The sequence below is a fragment of the Pavona decussata genome, unplaced genomic scaffold (assembly GCF_977016875.1).
Source record: "Pavona decussata unplaced genomic scaffold, jaPavDecu1.1 SCAFFOLD_602, whole genome shotgun sequence".
Classification (NCBI taxonomy): domain Eukaryota; kingdom Metazoa; phylum Cnidaria; class Anthozoa; order Scleractinia; family Agariciidae; genus Pavona; species Pavona decussata.
In genome coordinates, this window is record NW_028145860.1 from 1,789,277 (window position 1) to 1,815,000 (window position 25,724).

Sequence of the window (25,724 nt, forward strand, 5' to 3'; positions counted from 1 at the left end):
CTGTAGCTCAGTGGTAGAGCTTCCGAACTAGTAAACAGAATATCATAGGTTCGACTCCTGTTGGGAGCACTCAGATTTCCTTTCTCCAAGAATGCCTGTGTCACTGACATCATTCTCATTATAATCAATAATTAAACTTTCTACAACCAGAAAAATTGGGGGACAAGAGTAAAGACACTTCATGGTTTGGATGGTCACAGTCAAGAATTCATTCACAGACGTTGAAAGGTAAGGGCAGCCTTACATGATTTGAGATTCAACTCTGACAGTTTTAAAGGCTAAGAAATCGACTTAGGAGAGCAAACTTTAGAAAAGGAAATAAATTGACTTACGATCCTATAGAAGCGGTAGCTCCCATTGCCAAAGCACTGATAAGGATCTGAACACAAGGAAACAAGAAAAAAGGAAGAATGAGTGTGTGCTATGGCTGAATGAGGTCTAAATTCAGTTGAACTTAACAAGGAAATGTAGGAGATGTTGAAAACTAACTGTATGTCACAGTAAAGGGTATTTAAAGTACAAGATAATTGGTTGGTTAATTAATCTTGTTAGTTTAGTAATCCCGTTAATTTGGTAAATTTAACCTTTAATGATAAAAGCAATATGATCTACACACAATTCACTAGTACACAATAAAAAAAAGTGAAAACGTGATTTACAATCAAATTTAAAAACAGTGAAAAGCAACACAATCATATAGAAACTCAAGCCAGCCCTTAATGCCTCCTATGCAAGATGTTTTTAAAGGAGCTGGCTGACTTGTCCCTAGTTCAGTGTCTCTGCTGTCTTTTCGAGGGCTGCTGGGAAGGAGGAAAGTGGGGAAGAGAGACATTGCCTCTCCCCTTTCTTCCTTCCCATCACCCCCATGCTTCTCTCCCCTTCTAGCACACATGTCCCCTTAGGCCTGCATGCCTCTTCTCAAAGACAAAAGAGATGACTGAGGACAAGTCAGGGGAGCTGGAGAGGGGGGGAATATGACTCTCCCAAACATGACTGTGTGTGTGTGTGTGTGTGTGTGGGGGGGGGGGGGGGGGGGGAGGGCGCCGGTGGCAAGCCAGTCCTGAAAAAAAAAATTACCCAAGTACAGTTTTAAGAGGAAAATGCAAGACCTGTTATTCCATATTTTAATAAAAGAGGATGATTATGTTGGCATTCCTACTCTTATCTCTGAGTTTTCAAAACTGAAAGTTACAACATGATCGTAATTAAGGACAGTGCCTACTATTGTTACTGCGCATACGTTCTGCGTATCGCGAGATACTCGGGTTTCCTATGGGTGGTGCCTACTAATACAGGAATATTTTTGCACGGTTTAAATCTACACGGAGAAAGCAGAACTTACCAAATGCTTTTGGTATCTCAAAAGAAAATTGGGGGTAACCATGCATTTTTCAGAGATAATTAAGCTTCAATTTAGGAAAAAATCCCATACATTGCTTTATATTTTGGCGTTTTTTAGAGATATTATTGCTTAATTATCTCTGAAAAATGCGTGGTTACCCCCAATTTTCTTTTTGGATTCCAATAGGCCTTGCTGAGATCTGCTTTTCCCGCATAGTCATAAACCACACAAAAATACTTCGGTATTAGTAGGCACCGTCCTTAAATCGATCTATTTAGAGTATAGCAATTTATATTTCTTTTCTTCATATGTTCACTTATTTTATTTTCTTTCTTTTTTTCAATGTTTGTATGGCTCACTGACAAATTGTATATAGATTTTTGTAAACTGTAATTAATTCTTGTAAATTAGTCTTCTCACTACCCGCCTAGATTAGCTCTAGCTACTTGCGGGTTAGTGTCGTCTTTGAATTTTATGTTAAACATTTTTGAATGAACTTGACTTGAATTGACTTAGAACATTAACAAGGACTTTTTTGTTAAAAGAGGACCTTGTTTAAAAACAAACCTCATCTCCGCCATGAAGCATCTGAAATTTCCCATCATCAACACAGAGGCAACAGCCCAAGTCAAACATGTCAGAGCTTGTAAACTTCATCCCAACTAAAGTGGGAATCTTGTCCTTGGCAACATTCAAAAAATCTTCCATCTGAACTGCAACAGAGAAGTAAAAAAAAGTTTGCTTTGAGAACATAGAAATAAAATTATTGTGTTGCACTCAAATGAGTAAATTATTTATTATTCCACAATGGTTTGTTAATGAACAGTCATCTTTTTTGTCGGGTAGGGTAAGGAAGCAACATAATTTCAGAGGGTATGTAACTGTCAGGAATTACTGTAAATTTTTAGTAGTAATGGGAATTGGTCATAATTTCACTGGTACATTCATTTGAAAGAATACAAAACAATAAATATATTATTGGTAGTTAAAAGGCTATTAGCTAGTGAGACAATAATTTATGAAATGCACGCCATTTGCAATGTCTATGAGTTATGACATGGGCTCCCTTGATTACCACCGAAACATTGCAAATACACTAGGCATTTAGGCCTTGTCAGAGGAGAGGCAAAAGGTGAGGAGAACTGCTGAAGAAAAGCGGCGCCAGCGAAAAGGCAGTCTGAAGGCCAGCTCCTGCTTGGAAAATTAACGTCATCTACAAGTGCAGGCACTGTTACAAAGACTGCCACTCCAGTATTGGTTTGCACAGCTGTAGCAGGTTGCGCTCAGCCAGCGTCAACTAAATTAGTCCTTCTAGGTGCAGTGCTATTGCAAATACATTTGAAATATAACTTGTTTTATGGGTGTTTTAGAGGTTTTATGATACGCAAGTTACATTTGTGACGCTGGATGTCAGTTTTCTTAATGATAGTGATGCGAGAAGGTTGTATTCTACTTACATGGTATGTGTGTCATCACAGGTATGTGGTAATAAAACAGTGGAGTGTTTGGAGCAGAGCTGGACACTTGACCAACATAATCCACAAGAGCATCTAATGGTCAACAAAAAGAAAACCAAAATGTGAGTACCATAAAATTCCAAATATCATACCTGCTCTGGGGCTTATTTTTTCTGGGGTCGGGGGACTGGGCATATTGTTAGTCAAGAACAGATATTAGCATGAAGTTTTAGACCAAGCCTTAATTAATTAATAATTTACACATTGTCCAAAATAGGCAACCACAATAAATTTACAACAAAAACAATCAAAAGAAATCTTGGGTGTGTAGTTAGCATACAGAGAAAACTTTTCTTTTCACAGCTTTCGCTTTCCCATTTATACAAATACATTTTATTTTGCCCGTTGACAAAAAAAGATGTAGCATTTGGCAAATAGGAACAACACAATCAAACATTTCTCTCTTCCAAGTATTATGCATACCAAGAGTCTTGGGTGTGAAAAACGTTGTTGCTAACACTGCTAGCGATGTTGCTCCTATATCTTCAGCATGACAGGCCTGTAAAATGATCAAGCATGAAATGTGATCAAAAAGCTGTATGCAAGTTATTTCATGAAGTATTCTATCTAAATGCTGTCATAATGCCACACAGGCAGGAAAGCATAAAAAGATATTACCAGTTCTTGAGTGTCCTTCAAGTTTGCAGCTCCAACTTGCACTATTATGTTTCCAAGCCTGAAAAGAAAAAGAAGTGTACAAAGTCATGTAATAGATGTATCTTTAAAGAGGTGGCATGACAGTCAAGTGATATTTTAAAGTATTCAGTATTACATAAAATAGGAGGATCTCTCTCATGTATGACCATTCCATTAAGGGGGAGCTTGATACCTTAATGCTTGACATGCTCCAAAACTTTACTAAATTACAAAAATAACTTACTGAAGGCAAGGAAGTCATGTTGACCATATTGAACAACCCTCCCTTGGTGAGGAAGGGAGCTTTAACTGGATCAGTAAATCAAATCAAACAGACAGTACATGTACGTATATGTTTTCAAGTGTTTTAGAGTTGTCAGGGATGGCCCAGTTGTGAGACCACTCACTTATCGCAGGTGTACCCTGGATCAATTTGTCTTGGACTTGGTATCATACTTGGTGTCACACAAGGGATGAGTTTTTTATTTGGTTCTTGTCCTTGCTGCAGCGAGGAGGAAAGTCTCCTCAATATTTGGTGTACTGTCCTAAACACTCTTGACACTAGTCTAACCTCATTTATTTATATAATTTTATTTTATTTTATTTAACTACCTTCATTAAACAAACATAGCTATCAGGAACTTACACAAACAAAACAATTTGTAAATTGTGCAGTTCCAGAAAATATCCATACTCCCCCCGTGGAAGGTTATTTGTTTAACACCCTCCATCTCCTCAGAAAATTCCAGTTTAACTTCATACTTTCATACTATGTTTAACTTCATACTTCTATAATTTTTACTTTCAAGACCCCCCTCCCCTTAGGAATTCCGATGACCTTCCATGGGGTGGGTATGGATTTTTCCTGGAACTGCACATTCAGTTTACTTGTGTTTTCCTGCCTGGACCCACTTCTCAGCAAGCTTCTTTCTTTCATCTACTGTCAGGAGTAAACTCTCACCAGTTGTTCCATTCACTGTTAACCAAAAACAAAAACAAAAAAACAGAGAAAGGCTTTGTTTCAAGTCGTCACTCCTCTATGGCAGATTGAAACTGTCCATTCTCACCATAAATCCCTTCAAGCTGCTCTTTCACAAGGTGCTCAACATAGTTATCCACAACAGATAAATTTAATTCCCTGTTGGTTTAAAAGCAAAAACATACTAGCATGTATGCAGTCTCCCAGTAATGATTGGTTATATACCATTTGCACAGTCTATCAGCCATACAGTGTGTTGGTAAGCATGGGCAATTCTTTCCTCCTTGTTGAGATCATCATGTACAGACAGTACATTGTAGAGATAAGCTTAGAAAGCCACCCACGAAACAACCGTCCATAATTGCCAACACATTGAATGGGCAATAGTGTGAACATGCGATGGAAGCTCAAAGAAAAAAATCCAACCCACGACAAAAGTTTGTGCAGTTCCAGAAAAAATCCATACAGACCCCATGGAAGGCCATTGGAAATTCGTAGGGGAAGGGGGTCTTCAAGGTCAAAATTTTAGAACCAAAGTATGAAGCTTAACTGGAATTTCCTGGGCGGAGGGGAGAGGGGAGGGGGGTGCAAAACAAAAAAAACCTCCCATTGGGGAGTATGGATATTTTCTGGAACTGCACATTCTAGTACCCTTTAGTAATTCTTTCAAAATTTCTGAAAAAATTACCCCTCCTTTTAAAATGGGATCTCTCCTGGCACAAAACTTCCTCAAAAGGATGTTTGAGGAGCAAAGAAGGAATAAGTTCATTCAGGGAGATGCACAGTGTCCGTGTGTTCCCTTCACACTCGCACTCAGAAACACAGTCTTTTTTAGAAAATTAGATAGGCAAACTTTTAAAAACTCTGAACAGTTGAAGGGTTGGAGGCGCAAATATTTTGAACACAAACATTTCAACAAAAACTCTCAGCTAGGTTCAAATGCCCCACCTTTGTCCAGCCAGTCTCCTCCCCCAGCATCAAGAATAATTATTGGTATGCCTTAGGGGCGAAAATGAATTTGGGCCTGCCCCACAAAACTAGATTCTGGTACCTTTTGGTGGTGTTTTCGAAATTTTCCAATGAGCACCCCCACCACTGTTATAGGGGAGTACCCCCTCCCCCGATGGGCCTTAGACGTAGTTAACACAATTTTTTTGTCCTTGCCAATAAACTTATCATTGTAAGGAAGTGACCGTGGTGTGAGGCCTTCAATTGTCCTGGGCGAATACGTGAACCCCGGGACAGACCATATCGAAAAATAACCCACCAACTCCCGGGGGCGGGGGGGAAAGGAGGGGGGACGATGGGCTGGAACTGGAGGTAACGCCCGGCTTCTTAAAATACCGTACACCCCCAGTTATTAAAAATGTTTTTAAAAGGCCTGAAATTACAACTTCTTAAACAATGCAAAATATTACCCTTTCCTGTCCAATGGAGCGAGTGTAGCGGCGATCAGTCCTTCGATTTTTGGACAAGACACCGACATCTTCCGAACATTTTGAAGCCATGAATTGAGTTTGCCTCTGGAAATACGGCGAAAGCAATTCATGAAGATCAGAGAAATAAGCACAGCTGAAGATACAACAGTTGAAACAAAGCAATCCGTCTAATAGTTTCGCTGATTTAAAGAGAATTCATAAAGAAATGAAGTTGATTTCTGTTGCATTCGAAGAAACCGCGAAAAAAATACAACTGATGAACGAGATTCTTGGACCCAGGACTCTTAGACCTATTGAAATACAGGCAAGCCTGGGAACTAAATCGCGTAAGAGAGGAGAAAACGGCGGGGGGTAGGTGGGTGGCATTCGGAGAGTCTTGAGTGTAATGAAAAGAAAAAAATAAGTCTTTGGGGAAGCGGCGGGAGACGAAAGAAAGAATAAAACTAATGAGAACTGAAGAGGAATGGGCAAGATATTCAGTTTAAACAACACATGACAAAACCAAGTTGCATGAACACCTTCTATGCACATTTTTAGTCTGTTCATACCGAAATTACGTCTTCCCCTAGTCTATCCACCTTCAAAAGAAAGCTTCTTGATCTCCTCAGTTAATTGCATGAAACGTCCGACTCTGTTATGTCTTTATAGTCTTACCACCGCATGTTAAAAAATCTCAATACAATGTCTTTACTAACATTTCTCCAAGGAGACCTCTCAGTATAAGCCCGCGGGTTTCTTGAGGTCTCCTCGCCACTTCTTACTTCTTCTTTTACTATTATTATTTACTCTAAACTTATGTACAATCCTAGTCTATTATTCATTGTAACTTTCTATGTTTGTATGTCGTGGTGAATAAATAAGTAAATAAAATGTAACTTTTTCAAACTTAGTTTTTGTTATTATTTTGTTGTCTAAAAATTATATTTTGACACAATGAAAATACAAGGATTATCTTTTATTCTCTAAATTCAACTGAACCCCCTCCCCCTTTGCAGCTAAAAGCCAGAACGTTCAATAATCCGTGTGAATCACAAGACCCACAAATAATAAGGGTGCACATTGAGTCAAGCGCAGATGGGACAACGTTCATTCAACCTCCAGTATTCACTTGACTCACTCCAGTATGGAGTATAAACAGCAAGCTCTAAGTGGTCACCACTTTGCCAGCACTAGCACTTGTTCAACAATCATCATTGAGATCACTTCAGTTTAACATTTTATTCAAGATTGTAAAAGGAGAGATATGAAGATAAAAAAGGTGCATCAGTTTATATTACAATAGCTGTATTCAACTTGCTACCAATCTCACAAACACTGCGCGTACTGTGGCCTTCAAACAGTCTTCCCAAGTGGCTTGCACTCTGTTAGATGGCAAGCCCTTCCAATTCTTCATACCGACTTAAGGTTACCCTATACCTTCAGAGGTGTCTTCACAGGTGTCTCGCATCCAAGCGATGTAGCGCGTCTGGTTTAAACTGTAGATACATGAACCTTTATATCAAATTAAGGCTTATAGAGCTGGCTATCAAAACTAAACCACGAATTTTGAAATAAAACGAATTGCCGAATTTTTAGCGTTGTTTTCTCGAATCAATTTTTTCACTTGGAGGAGCCACTTCAAAGAGTTAAAACTCAAACGGAATTTGTTCGTTTGTCTTCAAATTTGGACAGTAGCTAGTTTAACATTTAAACAACAAAAACGTGTCTGCGAATTTTTTCTTTAGAAATATTTTTTCTCCGAGAGCGATTTTTGTACGATTACTCCACATTTTTTTTATCCTATTACGAAAATGCTCTATAGCTTTTCATTGCGATTGGATATGGCAAAACGCAGACACGTTTTTTTAGCGCTTTGGGTCCGGAAACTGAGGACCAAATTAAATTAGCGAAAAACAAAATTAGCTTTGACTTATAGCTTTAAAAAGGTGCATTTAGAGGTCGTGAAAAATTCGACAATTGATTTTATTTCAAACTTCTTGGTATAGTGTGATAGCCAGTTCTATAAGCTTTAATTTGATATAGTGGTTTAGGTGTCTACAATTTAAACTGGACGCGCTACATCACTTAAACGCGAGACACCTCTGAAGTTATAGGGTAACCTTAAGGGCTGTTTACATGGAGGGAGAAAGATCCTAGAGTGCGGATCATCCTAGCACCTTCTGTTTCCTCTATTCAGTTTACATGCAAAACATTGTACTTGGCCCTAGCGCTAGGATCTTCCTAGAGATAGGATCTTCCTAGCTGAGAGATAGAAAGATCCTAGCACTAGGAGAATCCTAGCACCATGTAAACTACTTTCGCTCGGAAGATCCTAGTACTAGGGACAAAAAGAACAAACATGGCGGCAGTCAGGTGTTCAGCTGCTCGAGGCCGAACGTTATTCTTCTTTTCCTTCTCAACTTGGTAACCACTTCGGCCAAAATTTCTGCATGTAAAGCTAACGAAAAGTTTTTCCACCTTCTCGGATCTTTCTAATGCTAGGATCTTCCTCCCTCCATGAATAAACAGCCCCTGAATGCCACCCCAGAAAAACTGTTCAGTGTAACTTTCTCCAATAAAAGCACGTAAAAGCATAGAAACGCCTGCATAAGAAGAAAAATCGAATTGGTCAATCCCAAGTTGCCTTTGAACCCGTTTTTAAAGTGAGACCAAGCACAAAGCCATTCATATGAATATAACTTCATATACTAATTTTTCAAAAAAAAGGTTTAACTATACTGCCTAGTCCTCACGTTGAAAAAAAAAAATCACAGGCAAGTCAAAAGTGGTCCACTTCTTTTGACTTCTTCTTTGCCGCCACAGACCAGCAGCACCATTTACAATGACTTCAGATTTATTACGACAGCACACTTGACTATACAATCAATCAGAAGAATCTGAATCAGATTCTTTGGCTTTCTGTTTTTCTTTTTCTTTCTCCTTTTTCTTTTTCTTCTTCTTTTTTTCTTTTTTTTCCTGTCACAAACAAAGAAGACAAATAAGATTACTTCCCTCAACCCAAATATTCATCTATGCATATGGGTATAGGCGAATCTTTGTTTACACTTTTTGCCTCATTATGATATGCTTATCACTATCTGATGACGCTAATAAAATAAAAGCTCTGAATATTGAAAGGGCATAACAGTTTCAGCTTTCTCTGAAAATTTGAGCCCAATACATGGAATGCTTTCAGAGAAATTCTCTTCTAAAAACTCGAAATTTTACAGAGAATGTATGGCTCATTAACTTTTTTGCCACCCAGCAATTTCGAAGTTTTTGATGGCTAATATTTCCTTCAATATTGCTTGTAAAGAGCTGAAAATTGCACAAATTGCTCAACTTAACCAGCTCTTTCAACTTTTGCATTTAGTTTACATATACGGCCACAGCTTCTATGAGTTAAGCCGTATGCTAATGAGGAAAAATGTAAACAATGACGTCAGCAAAGATCCGCCTACAGGCAAACTTAACGAAGCACTGGGGGTTTCCCTGCAACAGACTTGACCCAAATCCAAAGGAGGAGGAGAAATTAGTTATTTGCTTAATGCTACAGAAACCAGACTAAGCTCTGGTGTGTGTGGGCTGTCTCAGCATGTGACTTTGCCTTAGTTAACTTCATCATTCAAATATTATGCCATTACACCCACAATGACTATAGTACAAATGAAAAAAAAGGATTCCTGAAATACAATTATTAAGGATCCATTTTCAGGACAAGTACATCAACCATACTCACTTCATCAGAACTTCCCTTCTCTTTCTCTTTTTCCTTTTCCTTGGATTTCTTTTTGTCTTTTTTAGATTTCTTCTTCTCGAGTTTGCTTGGTGTTTCCTCATCACTTCCCTGGCTTTCTCGCTTTCTCTGTTCAAATAAAACACAAAAAACATTCATCAGTTGGTATAAAATAATGAACATTCTTAAAGGAAACCTCCACTCTCGAAACATGTTAACATTACATTATTGAAAATACAATTAATTTTTCTTTGAAATTTCATTGGAAATCATGGAAATATTTCAGTGTCGGAAAAAACATAATTTGATTATCGGCTATTTTCGCTTTTAAATTTCCCGCGCGCCGCCATCTTGGATTTCATGACGTAATAAGGTTGCTCAACTGTTTTACACAAAAGAACTTCTGCTGAATAACAATAGTGGCAACCATTACATGTCATCAAATTCAAAATGGCTGCCCCCAGGAAATTTAAAAGCGAAAGTTGTCGATAATCATATCTAATTTTTAACACACTTGAATGTCATTTCTACGTTTTAGACAAATATTTAGAATTTAGACACTATTTCCAACGCTTAACCGTCAATTTGTTCTCAGAGTGGAGGTTCCCTTTAAAATGAAATCATAGCTTTTTTGTTTTGTTTTTACAGTTTTAATGTAACAACTGCATCCTGACCACACATCCTCTCTTGGACCACAACATTTATGAAGAAAAACACTTGGCACTTGGTAAAGAAATATGGTTATAGTCATTGCTACTGTGGAGGAAATCCTAAAGTGTGACCGTTCAAATGAAAGCTACTGAGCAGTACTTTCCTGTGGTACTGTTTATTATTCTGTACAAGGTGGTTCTAATTTTGTGTCTGTGGAAGAAATCCTAAAGTGTGACCATTCAAATGAAAGCTACCGTGCAGTACTTTCCTGAGGTGCTGTTTATTATGCTTCACAAAGTGATTCTAATTTTTGTGTCTCTGGAGGAAATCCTAAATTTTGCCTCCACTACTCAACCGGGCACACAAACATATGATATATGGGCGCGTTGGCCAGCCAAGCCACCGTGCCATTTATTTAGCTTTAATATACTCACAAAAGTTGATTACAATAAAGGAAAACTAAGTGCACCAAAGCCGGACACGAAAACCCCTAAAAACCAGCAGGTAGAAAAAACGGGGAACGTGCACCCCCTACCAAGGCAGTGGTGCCACCCTCGGGGTTTCAGGGTATCCTATGTAAAACATGGTATGCACACTGATAAGTGACAGTTACTTATGAAACGATATGGCTACATACAAAAGTAAAAGCTGGCTTCTACATGACAATATTCAAAAATTAAATGAAAACGAAACCTTAGAACTAAACGTGGCAAAGGCTGGCCATAATCTTGGAAATAAAGTTAAGAATGTAACAATGGTGGTGTGATAGAAGGTTCTTAGGCACCTTTTTCCCTTCCTCTGCTTCCTTGGGTGTAACAGGAGCACCAGGGACTGGCTCGGCTTTCGTTGTCACAGACTTGTCACTTTCTTGTTTAAGTTTTGGAGTCAACTGTGTTTCTGATGATATTGGGGTTTTTTGATTACTGCAAGAAAAGTGAATTGGAATAAGTTTAATCATGAATACTGCAATCCTGGTAGGTAGCTATACCATGTGTTATTCCTTCATGTAGTATGTACCTGAGGTCTGGATGATCTTCTACCCATTCCTTGGGTGTGCTGTCGTTTGGCCTTCCCCGTTTGTCCAATTTACCAGAAGCTATCAACTGCTTCTTCTGCAGAGCCTAACAGGAAAGCAAAACACAAAGATTGGAATACAAATCTTTGCTGTCAACTTGAGGAAAAGAGAAAATAATGAAAAGAAAGAGACGTAAGCTTACAGGGGCAATCAAATGTTAAAGTTCATTATGTTGTGGCTCAATTTTAACATTTTATCATTACGTAACTATTATGGTAATGCATGATAATTTTTATTTTATTTTATTAGCTTTGCCAAAAGATAATACTTCACAATAATGATCAACAGCTTATACAGTAAGTATATAACAAAGAAAAAGAAAAATTGAACCACAACACAAGGACGCAATAAACAGCCTTCCAATCTTGACCACTTTTCTACTAAATTCTTTGCTGTACATTTTTGTTAGTAGCTAAAGTTGGATTTGCCTGCAGCATACAAAACCACACTATGTTATGAACCAATAGAAATTATTCATTAAATAGAAGAAAGATCCTCGCAGTTAGTACACAATTTAAGCAGTTGCAAAAAGAAAGCCTGAACAAATTCAGGCTTGGACGGGATTCAAACTTATTCGAAAATAACAACTATTTAGTTCATCATCTTCACTGAAAGAAATTTGTCTTTTTTATCTTCTCTTTTAAGGTAGTATGTCTTCCGCATTCCGTTTGTAGCTTAGGAAGTCTTGCCTACCTTGGGTCCCAGGCCCCACTTTCTGGGATACGTATCTCTCTCCATGATAACTCTTTTGATTTTAGCGACGACGCCATGGTCACATGCAGCCATAACCGCTGTTGTCATGAGAGCAATGCCTGGCAACAAAACAGAATGATCACTTCTTTAAATTTTTTGTAATGTCTTTAAGTTTAAAACACAGTGCAATTTTTAACTACTTCGCTCTGACCTGACTGACCTACTGACTGACTGAAGATCTCACCAAGAAAGCTTGAAAGACTGACTGTAATCAACTGATCTGTAAACTGATTGACTGATTGTTTGACTGACCAACTGATTGATTGATTGATTGATTGATTGATTGATTGATTGATTGATTGATTGATTAATTGAGGTGTTAACATTGGTTAAGTTATTGTAAGGGGCAGTTATATAAAGGAGTAAAAGGACAGTGGACATGTGAATCATCATCATTATCATTATAGTACATTTGATTGACTTATTGATTGACTTAGTTACCAAGTGGTTAAGCTACTGATTTATTGATCATTTTACTCATTAGCTGATTAAATAACAAGTTCCTGATTGATTGACAGACTATCAAACTAACTGAATGATTGAATGACTGATTGATTGATCGATCGATTGAAACTCACCGAGAGCAATAGCTTCTCCCTTTGTTGTCATCATAACTATTTCTTCATTCATTTCTATTCCAGACTCATATCTAAGCAATCCTGGAATCATCAGTTTGGCTCCATAACATATGGCATTGACCTAAAGAAAAAACAGCACGGCGTTAATAACAAGAAATTATTACTTGGGTTATAAGCAAATAACAGATGTTAGTTAATCTCTAGTGAAGTTCAACAGATATTGGGTCTCAGTAACAAATTTCACTTATGATCCACAATCTAAGTAAGAGCTGAAATTAAAGACAAACACAGGATAAAAACAACTTCTACTACTTACAGCACTGTCTTTTATAACCAACCGCTTGTGAGACGTTAACAGTGCTTCTAGTGGTTTGATACAGCGACGAAGATAGGATTCTGAAGAAATAAAGGAAAGGTTTCTTGAGATGAAGAAATTCTTAGTATTTCTACATTGTACTACACCCCAGATGCTAATCTCAAGCATTTTATTGTAATTTTCTAACGATTCACAACTACTCAATTCCATGTATACAGCTATTTCAATTTAAAACGTTGTCGGATCAAAGCTTGAAACTTAAAGACATCTTCAAAGAGGCTGCTACCTCATCCATTTGATATCCTAACATTTCTTTCATCCAAATGGCTTGCCATCGTATTTCTTCACTGGACGGACAAGGCATAGCTGATTTTGATGAACTTATTCATAAAAAAAATCCACAGAATCTTGAGTTCTTGTCTTACAGCTTTATACTTTGATCTGAGAATGTTAATTGAAATAGCTTTAAACACAACAGTGGTTGAATGAAAGCCAGTCAGCACATATCCTGGTCTAAATCCTAAGCAAGGCACATATTTTTCTTGTAAATGTTTCTGCATCAATGTTGAAAGATTCATACATTAACAAAGGGAAAGGGCTCAAATCATCAGTTCTCAGATCTTGCCATGGTGGCCAAAGTACCAGTTATCAACTTAGTTGATAAAACCAAATATTCCATAAAAAAGTCCCCTTTAAAGAAATTATTTATTTCAAATTCAAGTGACAAGAATCTCACCATCCTTGAAGTTGTCATACATCCACTGAGCATCAAGAACATCATGCATTGTGGCCATGTTATCCTGTAATATGAATTTCAATTGTGAAATGGATGATGAAGATGATAACAGAGTATGGGTGCCATATACATGAAATGTCCATGGTGCTTTAGATAGGATTATTGTGAAGATGTTCACATAACATAAATTTATATTTTTAACTGACATTTTCACTGGCACTGCCATCATCATTTCTTACATTCCCTAATGGTTGGTTGCCAGCTGTTGATGACAGCCCTCACGAATGGTAAGAGCAGGGCTTATTCTCTAGTGCGTCCTTGCGGGACAATAAGAATGATATGACCGCTGCTCTATACTTCAAAATGTATAGCCTCTTACTGTCTCAATTGCCTTTCTTTTCTTCATTTGTTTCTGTGTTAATATTTTGCACTTTCTTGAGTTGTTTCTGAATAGACTGTACAAAGAAGTTGAAAATAATATAATTTTGAGGGCCCCCTAAAATTACAGAAGGGGGCCCACTGGGCCCTCACTGGCCGATTTCTAGCATAAACCCTGTAAGAGTATCACTATTTCTAATGTTTTACAAATTATGTCACTTACATTCTCAGACTGAATTCCTGAGCGTACTCTTCTGAGCTCCTGCATGTGTGCTCCAATCCCCATCAACAAGCCAATATGGACACAGAGGGTTCTGATGTAAGTGCCTGCCTCACAACTCACCCAGAATACACCTGCAATATAAAAACCATAGATTGCTTGTTAGCTCTGTCAGGATTTGTAAATTGTGCTCTATGTACAGTGTAAACAGCTACAATCGTGGACAAAACTGTTAAGAAACTGTTGGTCCATCTCTAAATTTGACACGTCAACAACACAGCCCACCGCCCTCCCCCTCATCAATGTTGCTCTGTCGCTGAAAAAAAGGCTGGGTCATCGTCCGACCTTCAAAGCAACATTGAGTTAGGGGGAGGGGGGAGTGAAGGTTTTCCAGGCGTTGTTTTCTTTAAGGTAGATTGAAATATATGCACAAAATTTGCAGTTTTCTTCACAAGTTTTGTCCACGATTGTAGATAACAAATTCCTTCATGAATACCAGGGCTCACATTCTTGAGACCCTCCTAAGTTCCTAAGTTACGCTGAATCCTAAGTATTGTTTTGAAAGAATGAATTCAAACAATACTAAACTCTTCTATCCCAAGGAGGTTGAGGCAAGGGGGGATGGTACTCTCTGCAGGGAAACCCTAAAATAAATTAATTATCTCAGAAAAGCCATAAGTTTTTCCTATCCAATTTCAAGCCATGAAAATGTCCCATTTTTCATAACAGGCCCGGTTGTTCAGAGAGTGGATATTTATCACTATCCAGTGGATAAAATGTATTGTTGGAGTGCATTTTATCCGCTGGATAGCGACTTTTCCACTGGATTAACTGCTCTTTGAACAACTGGGGCCAGAACAGCAAAAGCGTATGTTCTATTTGAAATCAGGAGGAATGTCCCATGTCTATTTTCAGACCAAAAATGGCTTTAAAACCATACATTAATGTATTGCACATTTTTCTCAGGGAGTATACTCTCCAGGTTGACTTACCAAGATGCCGTTCCGTATCATACTCAATTAACTTGCTTTCATAAATTGTCCTTATCCTAAGTTGCCTTTTCACTGCAGAGATCAGTGGAGGTCTTTGGAACAAGGCTCCTGTGAGCATTTCTATTGTCTGCAAAATGAAACAAGGTAGTAAATGTAATTCAAAGACCATACAAGAACTTTTGGAGGAATTATACGGTAAAGCCAGGTCGAGTATTCCCAACTACCAGTATATCCCAAAACCTGAGGTCTTAGGGTCAACTCCTAATAGGAGCACTGGTGGATTTCCTGTTCCCGAGTTTGCCTGTGTCATTCACTGGATAATAAACCATACTCATTCATTCACCAGGCTTAAAATACACCATCACATTTATTCCATTGCACATATGCCAGACATTGACATTTCAATCCTAGCAGTTTGCAGGATGTTTGTCCAGTGAACCTAGTTAATTAATGGCCTTAACTCCCACGAATCTCCTGTAGCTCAGTGGTAGAGCATCCAAACTAGTAATAATTGGAAGGTCTTAGGTTTGACTCCTGTACGGAGAACTTGGATTTCCTTTTTCTGAGTATGCCTGTGTCATTGGATAATATATCATTCTCAAACAAGATGGTGTTACAAACAAGAGGTAAACACCTTGGTGTTTTATAACTCTAAATACTTGTAGAAGTCTATAATACTCACCTTTGCCAATTCTGCTACTTTTTCAATCCCTTCATGGAGTCTAACAATGCAGACATATTCCTTTCCTACACGAAAAACGTAGCACAGATTATAAGCTTCCAAGAATAGCTTTGATCATCAATTATTTAATAGAGGACAGTGACTGCCTTGATTAAAGATTCATTGCAGCAAGATTTAGGAAATATAAATTTTTAAATCAAAGACTCTTGAACGATTTTCCACACACTGTACCATCTGCATTATATTTCCATGATGCAGACAGCGTATTTTAGTGTGACACATATGTAGCTTTTCTGTAAGTGGTGTACCCTGTATGCTATGTGGTTCTATACAAAGAGGACTTCAGCTGAAATATGCAGTTCCAGAAAAAATCCATACCCACCCCAAGGAAGGTCATCGGAAATTCCTAGGGGGTGGGGGGTCTTAAAAGCCAAAATTTTAGAAGCAATGTATCAAGCTAAACTGGAATTTCCTGGGGAGAGGGGGGGGTGCAAAACAAAAACCTTCCATGGTGGGGAGTATGGATATTTTCTGGAACTGCACAATTTCTTATAATTTATACCTGCACCCTGTTGTGACTTAACAAGTCTCGTTGCCCTCTCAATGCACACAATGAGGCAGCCTGTGACCTTAGGATCAAGGGTTCCACTGTGACCAGTCTTCTCCACTCGAAGAATTCTTCTGATCCATGCTACCACCTGTGACCATTCACACAAAAGCTGATTTATTTAGCAGTACTTTTCAGGGGTGCTGATCACTTCTCTACTAATTTCACCAAAGGAAATGTAACTGACGACAATTCTCAAAAATTTTCTTTATCCAAATCTTGACAGGTAAAGGGAAAAGAGTGTTTATAAATTATTTTAAAGAGGGGCAAACACAGAGTGAAAAACAGTTAATAACAATAATAATAATAATAATAATAATAATGATAATAATAATAATAATAATAATAATAATAATAATAACAACAACAACAACAATAATAATAATAATAATAATAATAATAATAATAATAATAAACCTTTATTAAGCACAGGATTCAAAAAGTTAAGTAAACACTTATTTACGTTAAAGCTGTGTAGATATTCTACAATAAACTGGATAACATCAGAAACTACTATGTTATAATATTAGAAACTACTACATTATACATACAGTTATAATGAATCAACTGAAATATATAAATTCATAATGAAAAAAGGTTTCAAATTCAGTTTACATTAATATCTTGACTCCAACCGATAAATGAAGGCACAAAAGTTATTTGAGGTCTTGATTGCTGGACTAAGACTATTAAAAAGTTTCGCAGCTGAATAGGAGAATGACCTAAATGTTCTTCTACAGTGGCTTTACCAACTTGATTGAAGGAAAACTGATACATGTAGACAACCTTGAAATGACTCTCTATTGAGTGGCAAGCTGTTTCCTGTCACAAACTATAAACATACCTCATGAGAGGAAGGATTCGCTGGCTTGTCAAGATTTATGAAGCCACTCCTGCAATGTTAATAACATTGACAGATAATTGATTGGTTAGATAACCAGACAAGATTTGGCTGTGACAACAACATTTACTTGAACAAAATTACTTGTCAATGCAGTGTTGCACTAGTAATGTTTTGAAGTAAAATTTCCTTGCTTTGCAAACAGTTTCAGCAACTTCCTCTGCAATATTAAGTATGCAAGACTACAGTGCTTGTTTGGCAATACTGCTTAAGGCAGAGCAAAGTTTAGCTTGTAGTAACAGTGGTCAATAAAGTCTACCTCCTGCAACTGATATCATTGGTAACTTACATGAATATTTCACAAACATTTTGCCTTTTGAAATGTATTTTGTGCTTCAAATTGGTATTGCAAGACAAAGGATCACACAGCCTTGAAGACAAAATTTATGGCCGCAGCACTGTCCTACTTATGCCTTAGTTTACCAGGCTGTTGCCTAAGCAAATTTCAAGGAGCCCACAAGGCCAAAAGACGAGGAGTTAGGAGCCCAACATGAGAAAATGTTAGGTGCTGCTGCAAAATATTTAGGCGTCCAGGGCCCGGTTGCTGGAAGCATGGTTAGTGCTAGCCCGGGTTAAATACCATGACAACCTATAGGTTTTAATACCTCTTAACCAATGGTTAGCGCTAACCATGCCTCGAGCAACTCAGCCCAGAGCATTTTCTTGGGTGCCCCAGGCTCCCGGGCTCCTGTTAGACAACATCCTTGGTTTACGAGATACTCACGATATGTAATCCTTGAGTTCTCTTTTCAAAGGAGAACATCCATTAGGTAATGGTGTGAAGTGACCAGTTCTAATATTCAACTTGTCATAGTTCTGTTGGGTGACAAAAAATTAGCAGTTTAATCGTATTGACATAAGGACAGTGCCTACTTTTGTTACTGCGCATACATTCTGTGCATATCGAGATACTCGGGTTTCCTACATGTATGGGTGGTGCCTACTAATACAGGGATATTTTTGCGCGGTCTAAAACTATGCGGAGAAAGTAGAACTCAGCAAGTTCTCTTGATATCCAAAAAGAAAATTGGGGGTAACCATTCATTTTTCAGCGATAACAAAGCTTCAATATGGTAAAAAATGCCATACACTGCTTTGTAATTTACTACTTTTTTGAATAATTGTTGCTTTATTATCTCTGATAAATGCGTCGTTACCCCCAATTTTCTTTTTGGATTCCAATAGCCCTTGCTAAAGTCTGCTTTCCCCACATAGTCATAAACCACGCAAAATACTTCGGTATTAGTAGGCACCGTCCTTAAAGGATGTGATGTATGAAGCTTTCCTTTGGGGTTGTTGAACACAAATGCTTTCTAAACACTGCTAATTGGATTATGGAAACTTTTGTCAGTGACCACTCTTGGAATCAGAGATGGCTTTGAAGAGATTCTAGCTACAGTGCTTGACCAGGGACTGAATTAAAAGGTACAGTGTAACACTAAATCATCATTGGTTCACCTTCAAAAGAAGAGGCCATTTTGAAGTGTCCAATACATCAACCTTGGATGTTGGCTTTAAGTGAAAGTCTTCTTCATGTTGAGTTTCCTAAAAAAAAATTAAAAAAACAGATTAAAATGGAACACTTGGAGTCAAGTAGACCAGACCAGACGTCTTGAGCTCATTACTTTTTAATTAGCAAATTTAAACACTGTTTGAATCACAAGCTTGTCAAACAGCATCCTCTTATCCCTTACCAATGAAAGCCACTTTGGTAGAAAGCCCAGTTGTTTCGTTTGAAGAGTGGATCACTCTATCCAGCAGATAAGTCGCTATCCAGAGGATATAATGTATTGGTTGGAGAGCATTTTATCCACCAGACAGAGTTATCCACTATTTGAACAACCGGGGCATGATCTGAACCACTCATCTTAGGATGGGACTTAATTTTTTTTAGTAAATAGTTTTCAAGTTTTAGGAACACTGCTTTCAAATGGCTTGGAAAGCTAAGCATTTCTCATGAACCTATACAGTACTTTTTAGTTTAGAACCTTACACATTTAGTTTGCATCTTGGAAAGTCTATTGGATCATTTCATTACAAAACCTATTATTATTATTATCATTATTAAGCCTGGTTTTCACTAGCAATACAAGCACAAGCACAAGCACAGGGATCAAAATTTTTCCTTTTCTTGTGATTGGGCTGCATTGTGCAGTTCCAGAAAAAATCCATACCCACCCCATAGAAGGTCATCAGAAATTCCTAGGGAGATGGGTGTCTTACAAGTCAAAATTTTAGAAGCAAAGTATGAAGCTAAACTGGAATTTCCTGGGGGGAAGGGGGGGGGGGTGCAAAACCAAAAACCTTCCATGGGGGGAGTATGGATATTTTCTGGAACTGCACATTAATTTTCACTTGATATAAAGCTCTTATGCTTGTGCTTACGCCCATGCTTGCATCACTAGTGAAAACTAAGCTTTAATGAGAAATGGATGATCGACAGAAATTACACCACTCCACCATTTACATCAGGCATTTCATCCTGGGGTGAGTTTTTTCGTAGTAAAGCTAAATCACCATCTATCTTTCTGTTCGTGCAACAGTTGCACAAAACTAATTCACCCAGATCCTAAGATGATTTAAACTCATATTCCATACTGGGACAAAATTTCACCCCAGGAAGAAAAATCCATGTACATAAATACAGTCAAACCCCATCATTACAGACACCATTGGGACCAGAAAAATTGTCCGTATTACAGAATGTCCTTATTAAGTGGGTTAATTTTCAGGAAATTGTATGGAGTGGAACTAAGAAAACTTTCGGTAATAACGAGTGTCCATATAAAGCGGGTGTCCGTACAGTGGGGTTTTACTTAGACTGTTCACAGTCCCCCTTTTTTTTTCCGTGGGATTCTCGAGACTGGTACGCTTTGATGGAATCTTGGTTTGTAAAGGCGAGCGCGATCTGGGGAGAGTGTCTAAACGACCGAGGGAGCAGGAGTGGGTGTTAGTAGCCTCCCAACTCCGCTACCCTCCCCTCGGTAGTTTAGACGCTCTCCCCAGATCGCGCTCACTTTTACAAACCAAGCTGGCGGCAGCTCCATCGAAGCGCACCAGTCTCGAGATTCCCACGGAAAAATAAGGCGACTGTGAACAGTCTAGGTTTTACTATAATGCAAGTTCAATTTTGTCCTGGGTGACAATGTTTTGATTCCTGAGTAAACCATGTAAGGAAAAACAAAACATTGTCCCAAAAGGAAAGTCGTCCTGAGATGTACTCACCTTAGCTTATACGTAAGAGGTTTCATGTAGACATTGCGAAGGCATAACGAAGTACAAACAAACAATCCGTACATTCCTATTTTGTGAGTTGAGTGATGAAGAGATTGACTATTTTAAATTTAAGTTAAACTAAACGTAACGCAAGACGTAGCAATACAGTTGTACACTCCTCTGGAATTAGATCTGGGCAATTGAGCTCTATCTGTGCGAGGAAGCAGTCGATCAACTCACCCCTATATGGTTCGAAGAGTCGAGATCAACCAGCTCGCTTTTTATCTTCTTTGCTTTCTTTGACGAACCTGTACGACCGACATAAAACGATCGTCAGTTAAAATGCGTTCAATAAAACTCGTTCCTTATACAGCTGTACGGAATCCTGGAAAACATTGCATCGTTGTAGTCTATTGTTTTCAATGTTCTCCAAGCGTGCACTACAAACGATCCCAAACACTACCTGATTCGTCTTCACCCGACTTATGCTTGTCCTTTTTGTGCTTCTTGCGCGGCGTAACCTCTGCAGAAAAATATGTCAAAGATTAAAAAATCAGCTAAGGATCCATAGTTCCTCAAAGAGAATGCTGAAAAATTTAATCTCCACTCTCTTACCAGCGTCCGCCATCTTTCCACGTGCCTAACTGTTCTAATTAATGCGCATGCGAATTTTCCGTCTTAGGTTTACCCAGGCCCCGACGCCGTCATCTATATTTTTTAATTTTTAAATCAGTTAATTTTTTTTAAAGAAATATTTTAGTTAGGGAGCCTTTAGACACACAAAAAACCTTGTTTGAGTGAGTCAAAACACCACTCTCACAATCAAATCAACAAAGAAAATACAGAAAGACATCCTTGAAAAACCAGAGGAAGTTTTAGTGGAAAGGGGAAGCTCCGTTTATAGAAAGAAAACGGAAATCAAAATGTTCCTATTTAATATTATACTCTTCATGGCTCCTATATTCTGATGACTTGAATACAACAATGGAAATTAGATTCTGACCTCAAGTGCAAGCTCGAGGGAGCAAAAACAGAAACGACCAACAAATAAGCGTCCTTTAAACTTGAGGAAACAAGTTTGATTAAAAGTGAAGCCGGTACACTGATACTTTTTAATGCAAAAGATGATTTGAAAGGTACTTGTTCACTTTTAATCTCTTGTTCACTTTTAATCACACATTCCCAAGACGATTATATCATTCCCACCCGTCAAAACATTGAAATTAATCTTATTTTGCAGTTTCGACGTTGCTAAGTTATATGGATACGACAGCGACTGGAGTCATTTGTCTCGTTGCTGTAGATGCGGCCCTACCCACGCTATTCCACTCAGTGACAATGCCGAGCTACTTATCACGGTAAATCTACAAAATAAATGTTATCGGGTCAGTTCAGATTTTATGCCGGAGGTATACATTCGCAGTCGCGTCAAAAAGCATTACGTTGATTTTGATCTGCAATCCATGAAATCTGCGCTACACACGCCGTCTAATACTGAAAGCGTAAGGTAGGGAAATTGAAGTTGGATACCATTTGGTATCTTTTTGATAGCCCCCCTTGTTCAAACTCTCGATCACGCTTTGTAAATAGCCAACTGGTAATTCTCCCAGCCAGTTGGGTTTTTTAAAGGAAGTTCTGTTTTTAAACACGATATTTGTTTGATTACAGGGCCAAGCTTCCAGCTTTAAATCTAACCGTGTATAAATAGAAAAGCTATTTATAAACTAATTTTTAGTATGTACTGTTAACGAAAATCAATTCAGTATCTTTGCTTTCTCGTTCTCCGATCCACGCGCAAAATGCTTAGCTATTTTTTTAAATTCAGTTTAAAATTTCTATTAATTATATAATATAATCTTAAAATCTCTACTACTGATAATCTACACACTTCGATCGGATCGTCACCACTCGTTGAATATTAATTTATTATGATAAAAATATAAATAATTCGCCCCAGATTTCAGTGTTGGGATGGAATTATTGTCTAAAGAGTTTCAACAGCTTTAAAGAGCCATTGAAACACAGATGCAATACATGGTGTTTTACGACTAAGCGCGCAAAATTCTAGATCGAGGAAGCAAAATTCTAGAAACTAAAATATAAAACAACAAACTTCGTATTCAAAATTAATGACCTCAAATGTCTACGTATATCAAGACTACCTGAAGGATTTCAGTCATCGTTTTAAACAAAATTAGACCATACAAAACGAAAACCAAACGAGTAGTCAACCAGTCTGGTTTGTTACTGGAAACTCCCTTCTTTTCCACGAGAAATAGCGATCTTATCAGCAAAATTAATTTTATTGGAAGTCCTGAGATTTCTTACGATTTGCAAGGTGAAGTGATAGTACAGAGAAAATTTTGTCATTTGCAAGTTGCTTTTATTTAGTTTTTACCTGTCTTTCCCTAATTTTTTTACTGACACGACTTGGAAAAAAAAAAGAGACAATGTTTATTAATAAAGAGCAAACATGTTTTTTTATATCCGCTTGACACGTCAGATAACAACAATATGCCACATGAAATGATAGATCGGGATTGTACTTTAGCAGTCAGTGACTGTTATTGAACTCATAACAAGCATCAGTCTGCTTGTATCATAGCGTCAAATAAAAATAAATAAGACATTCAATTGAACTAATGTTTGTCTTTTCAAAAGAGCAAAAAGCCGACGAAACACATCAAATATAGCTAAGCTTGTGATTACTATTAAACTCGTTGCTTGACAACGTATATTAAATCTAAATTCAAAAAATGAAAGAAAAGAAACAGTCACACACACAAAAAAGAAATAAAAAATAAAAAATAAATTCATTGTAGTTAAATTATGTTATATTCTAGCGGTTTTCTAACGGCTTTTACTACCAAAATAATCACATCACCACATGACAAAGATAAACGTAAATCAACATCAAATTGTAAACCATTTTAGTACACAGTCAACTCTCGGCCTCGCTATTACGGACAACCCGATAATACGGACAGCTACTAAATTCCCGGCAAAAATAAATTACAGAAGTTTGGCTGAAATAAATTCCTGTTATTACGGACTTTCGCTATTAAGGACACTAACTCGTGGTCCCGAGGGTGTCCGCAGTAAAAGGAGATGCTAGATGAGTGTATATCAAACCAGGGCGTGGCTTTTTTTTCCCACGCCCTGATTGGCCATTTAAGAAAAATATGGCAGGAGATACTATTTTGTCGGTCAAGTGATATGGTACCTCCTGAAAATGGACTTGAGCCACGCCAACAAACTCGAGATACTATTGGGGCAGCCTCGTTCCCAGGCTCTTCTCTCTTCCTCCCTCCAGGGTCAAAAGAGAACCCTGGGAACGGCCATCGGCAATCGTAGAACTCATCGTCATTGCGACGTAACAAATAATGCACCGAAGCGAGGCTATGTGTATCATGCTCCTATGTCATGTTTTGCCAGGAAAATAAAGCTGAGTGCTATAATGAACTTTGCGAAAAAGCACTGTTGCGTACTGTTGTTTTAAAACGACAGAAATGATTATTTTATCTCGTTTCCGCGAACATGAAACGGGAGAAAGCCCGGAGACATTTCAGGGATATTTTGAGGGAGAGTTTGTCCCGTTGACAACAGATATAAACGAACCGGCATAGCCTGTGATAAGGGCCAATGATCAAACAGGAGAGAAAAACAGCGACGCGAGGTCGGCAAGACTGGAGCAAGCAAAAAAGAAGCCCTTACTAGCACAATAGCTCGCCCGCACGACTATTTCCCTTTAATTTTCTACTATTTGGGTGAAGTCCTAATTATGCGAAATTCGTTTCTTAAAAATTGCTAAAGTGTTAATAATCCACAATTTATGCAAACTTTTGCACAGCGTTTCCAACTAACTGAACGTCTTAGAGTGCCAAGGAAAATCCACTGGGGCCGTTCGGCTCATAAGCCTCCATAACCTATCGGGCCTGTTGAATTAACCTTGATTTTACCGATTGCATGGTGCCAGAGGGTTTAGATTAAACTTGCTAATGTGTTTGACAAAATGATAAAAACTTCATAATTAATAAAGATGTCATCCCTGTTTTGAAACATTGAGCACGCTAAAATATTGTTTGGCCGGTAGATTTATCAGGACTTTCGAGAAACGATTCTAAAGCTGCGCGTTTTTCTTGGCACCCTCAGTACTCGTTCAGTTACAGGATGACAAGATTCATTAATTTCTAGCAATTTTTTTTATTATTTTTTAACATTTTGTAGTTTAAATTCCTTGTTAAGCTCTTTAAAGCTTTAGTATAAAGCGCTCTAGAAATAATAAATTAGTGATGAGAAGACACTTTGTACAAAAGTTTGCACGAATTGCGAACCATTGACACTACGGCAATTTTCCAGTAATTATCATATCATCAAAAAATTGAAACTTTCGAGTCGTCCCTTGGATGCATATGTGCTAGCTACGTGAAATAAAAATTATGCGCTTTGTTATTTAAAAAAAACTTTTGGAGGAATCAAGGCTACTGATTTTTGTCTTTTCTCTAATTCTACAGCTTTTTTATAATTATTATTATTTGTTTGTTTCAAAGCAAAACACCAAACACTTTGATAAATTCGGTGTTTCTGATCTCCATCGCTATAGCTCAAGGCAAAATGCAAATACGCATTGATATCTAACCGACAAGTGTAAAACCTCAATTATTCATCAGAGAGTTAAAAGCAATTTACTCAAATGTGTGATAAAAATTCAGACACGTTCTGTTCGACCCCCGCCGCAAGTCGAAGTCAAAACAGCATCGTAAAAAAAAAAAGATGTCAACATTTCAGTGGAAAGCGCATCATTAAGGGAACATACAAATATGAGTCAACATCTTAGACAGACAAGGTGAGACATTTAGATTGGTTTTGGATTAAAATGTTTTAATAGTGGACACACTTGAGAATTTCATCCACAGACTGAAAATTTAGAACCACCTTTCACAGCATGATAAACAGCACCACAGGAAAATACTACACAATAGCTTTCATTT

General features: G+C 37.8%; 3 protein-coding genes across 7 annotated transcripts in view; 1 reads left to right on the plus strand and 2 right to left on the minus strand.

Annotated features, from left to right (window-relative positions):
- The window catches only part of LOC146449308 (N-acetylneuraminate lyase-like), a 28,902-nt gene extending 22,748 nt beyond the window's left edge, over positions 1 to 6,154 (minus strand). The window contains exons 1-8 of the mRNA XM_085101130.1: positions 5,893 to 6,154; positions 4,563 to 4,633; positions 4,384 to 4,471; positions 3,478 to 3,535; positions 3,283 to 3,358; positions 2,800 to 2,892; positions 1,910 to 2,055; positions 333 to 379 (exon numbers count right to left, since the gene is read on the minus strand). Of these exons, the coding sequence (XP_084957256.1) occupies positions 333 to 379; positions 1,910 to 2,055; positions 2,800 to 2,892; positions 3,283 to 3,358; positions 3,478 to 3,535; positions 4,384 to 4,471; positions 4,563 to 4,633; positions 5,893 to 6,023 (710 nt within the window). The 5' untranslated portion in view covers positions 6,024 to 6,154. The remainder of the gene's footprint in view (positions 1 to 332; positions 380 to 1,909; positions 2,056 to 2,799; positions 2,893 to 3,282; positions 3,359 to 3,477; positions 3,536 to 4,383; positions 4,472 to 4,562; positions 4,634 to 5,892) is intronic.
- A 958-nt stretch (positions 6,155 to 7,112) lies between these two features.
- LOC146449312 (H/ACA ribonucleoprotein complex subunit DKC1-like) lies at positions 7,113 to 21,417 on the minus strand. Its single transcript, XM_085101120.1, has 18 exons — positions 21,349 to 21,417; positions 21,197 to 21,256; positions 20,974 to 21,041; positions 18,976 to 19,062; positions 18,242 to 18,333; positions 17,461 to 17,509; positions 16,572 to 16,707; positions 16,010 to 16,074; positions 15,328 to 15,454; positions 14,339 to 14,469; positions 13,738 to 13,801; positions 13,002 to 13,081; positions 12,686 to 12,806; positions 12,048 to 12,166; positions 11,297 to 11,400; positions 11,064 to 11,202; positions 9,632 to 9,757; positions 7,113 to 8,868 (listed from the first exon to the last, which is right to left on the minus strand). Exons 1-18 carry the CDS (start codon positions 21,359 to 21,361, stop codon positions 8,776 to 8,778), a joined length of 1,674 nt encoding a protein of 557 aa, XP_084957246.1. The 5' UTR covers positions 21,362 to 21,417; the 3' UTR covers positions 7,113 to 8,775.
- Positions 21,418 to 22,106: 689 nt separating this feature from the next.
- The window catches only part of LOC146449313 (glycine receptor subunit alphaZ1-like), a 20,774-nt gene continuing 17,156 nt past the window's right edge, over positions 22,107 to 25,724 (plus strand). For 2 of the 5 annotated variants that reach the window (XR_014860555.1, XM_085101125.1), the window contains exon 1: positions 22,107 to 22,240. Coding sequence is in view for 2 of the 5 variants with exons in the window: in XM_085101125.1 (XP_084957251.1) it covers positions 22,134 to 22,240 (107 nt within the window). In the remaining 3 variants the exon portion in view is untranslated. Of the gene's footprint in view, positions 22,241 to 25,467; positions 25,580 to 25,724 lie in introns of those variants that run through there. The other 3 variants (XM_085101128.1, XM_085101126.1, XM_085101129.1) reach the window with 3 other exon arrangements.

Bases quoted from the DNA above. Each gene is read 5' to 3' on its own strand.
- LOC146449312 (XM_085101120.1), bottom strand. The intron at 16,708-17,460 runs GTATGTTTATAG...GAATGGTCACAG, and splicing joins CGAATCCTTCCTCTCATGAG to GTGGTAGCATGGATCAGAAG. The intron at 12,807-13,001 runs GTAAGTAGTAGA...TTTTTTCTTTAG, and splicing joins TGGTTATAAAAGACAGTGCT to GTCAATGCCATATGTTATGG.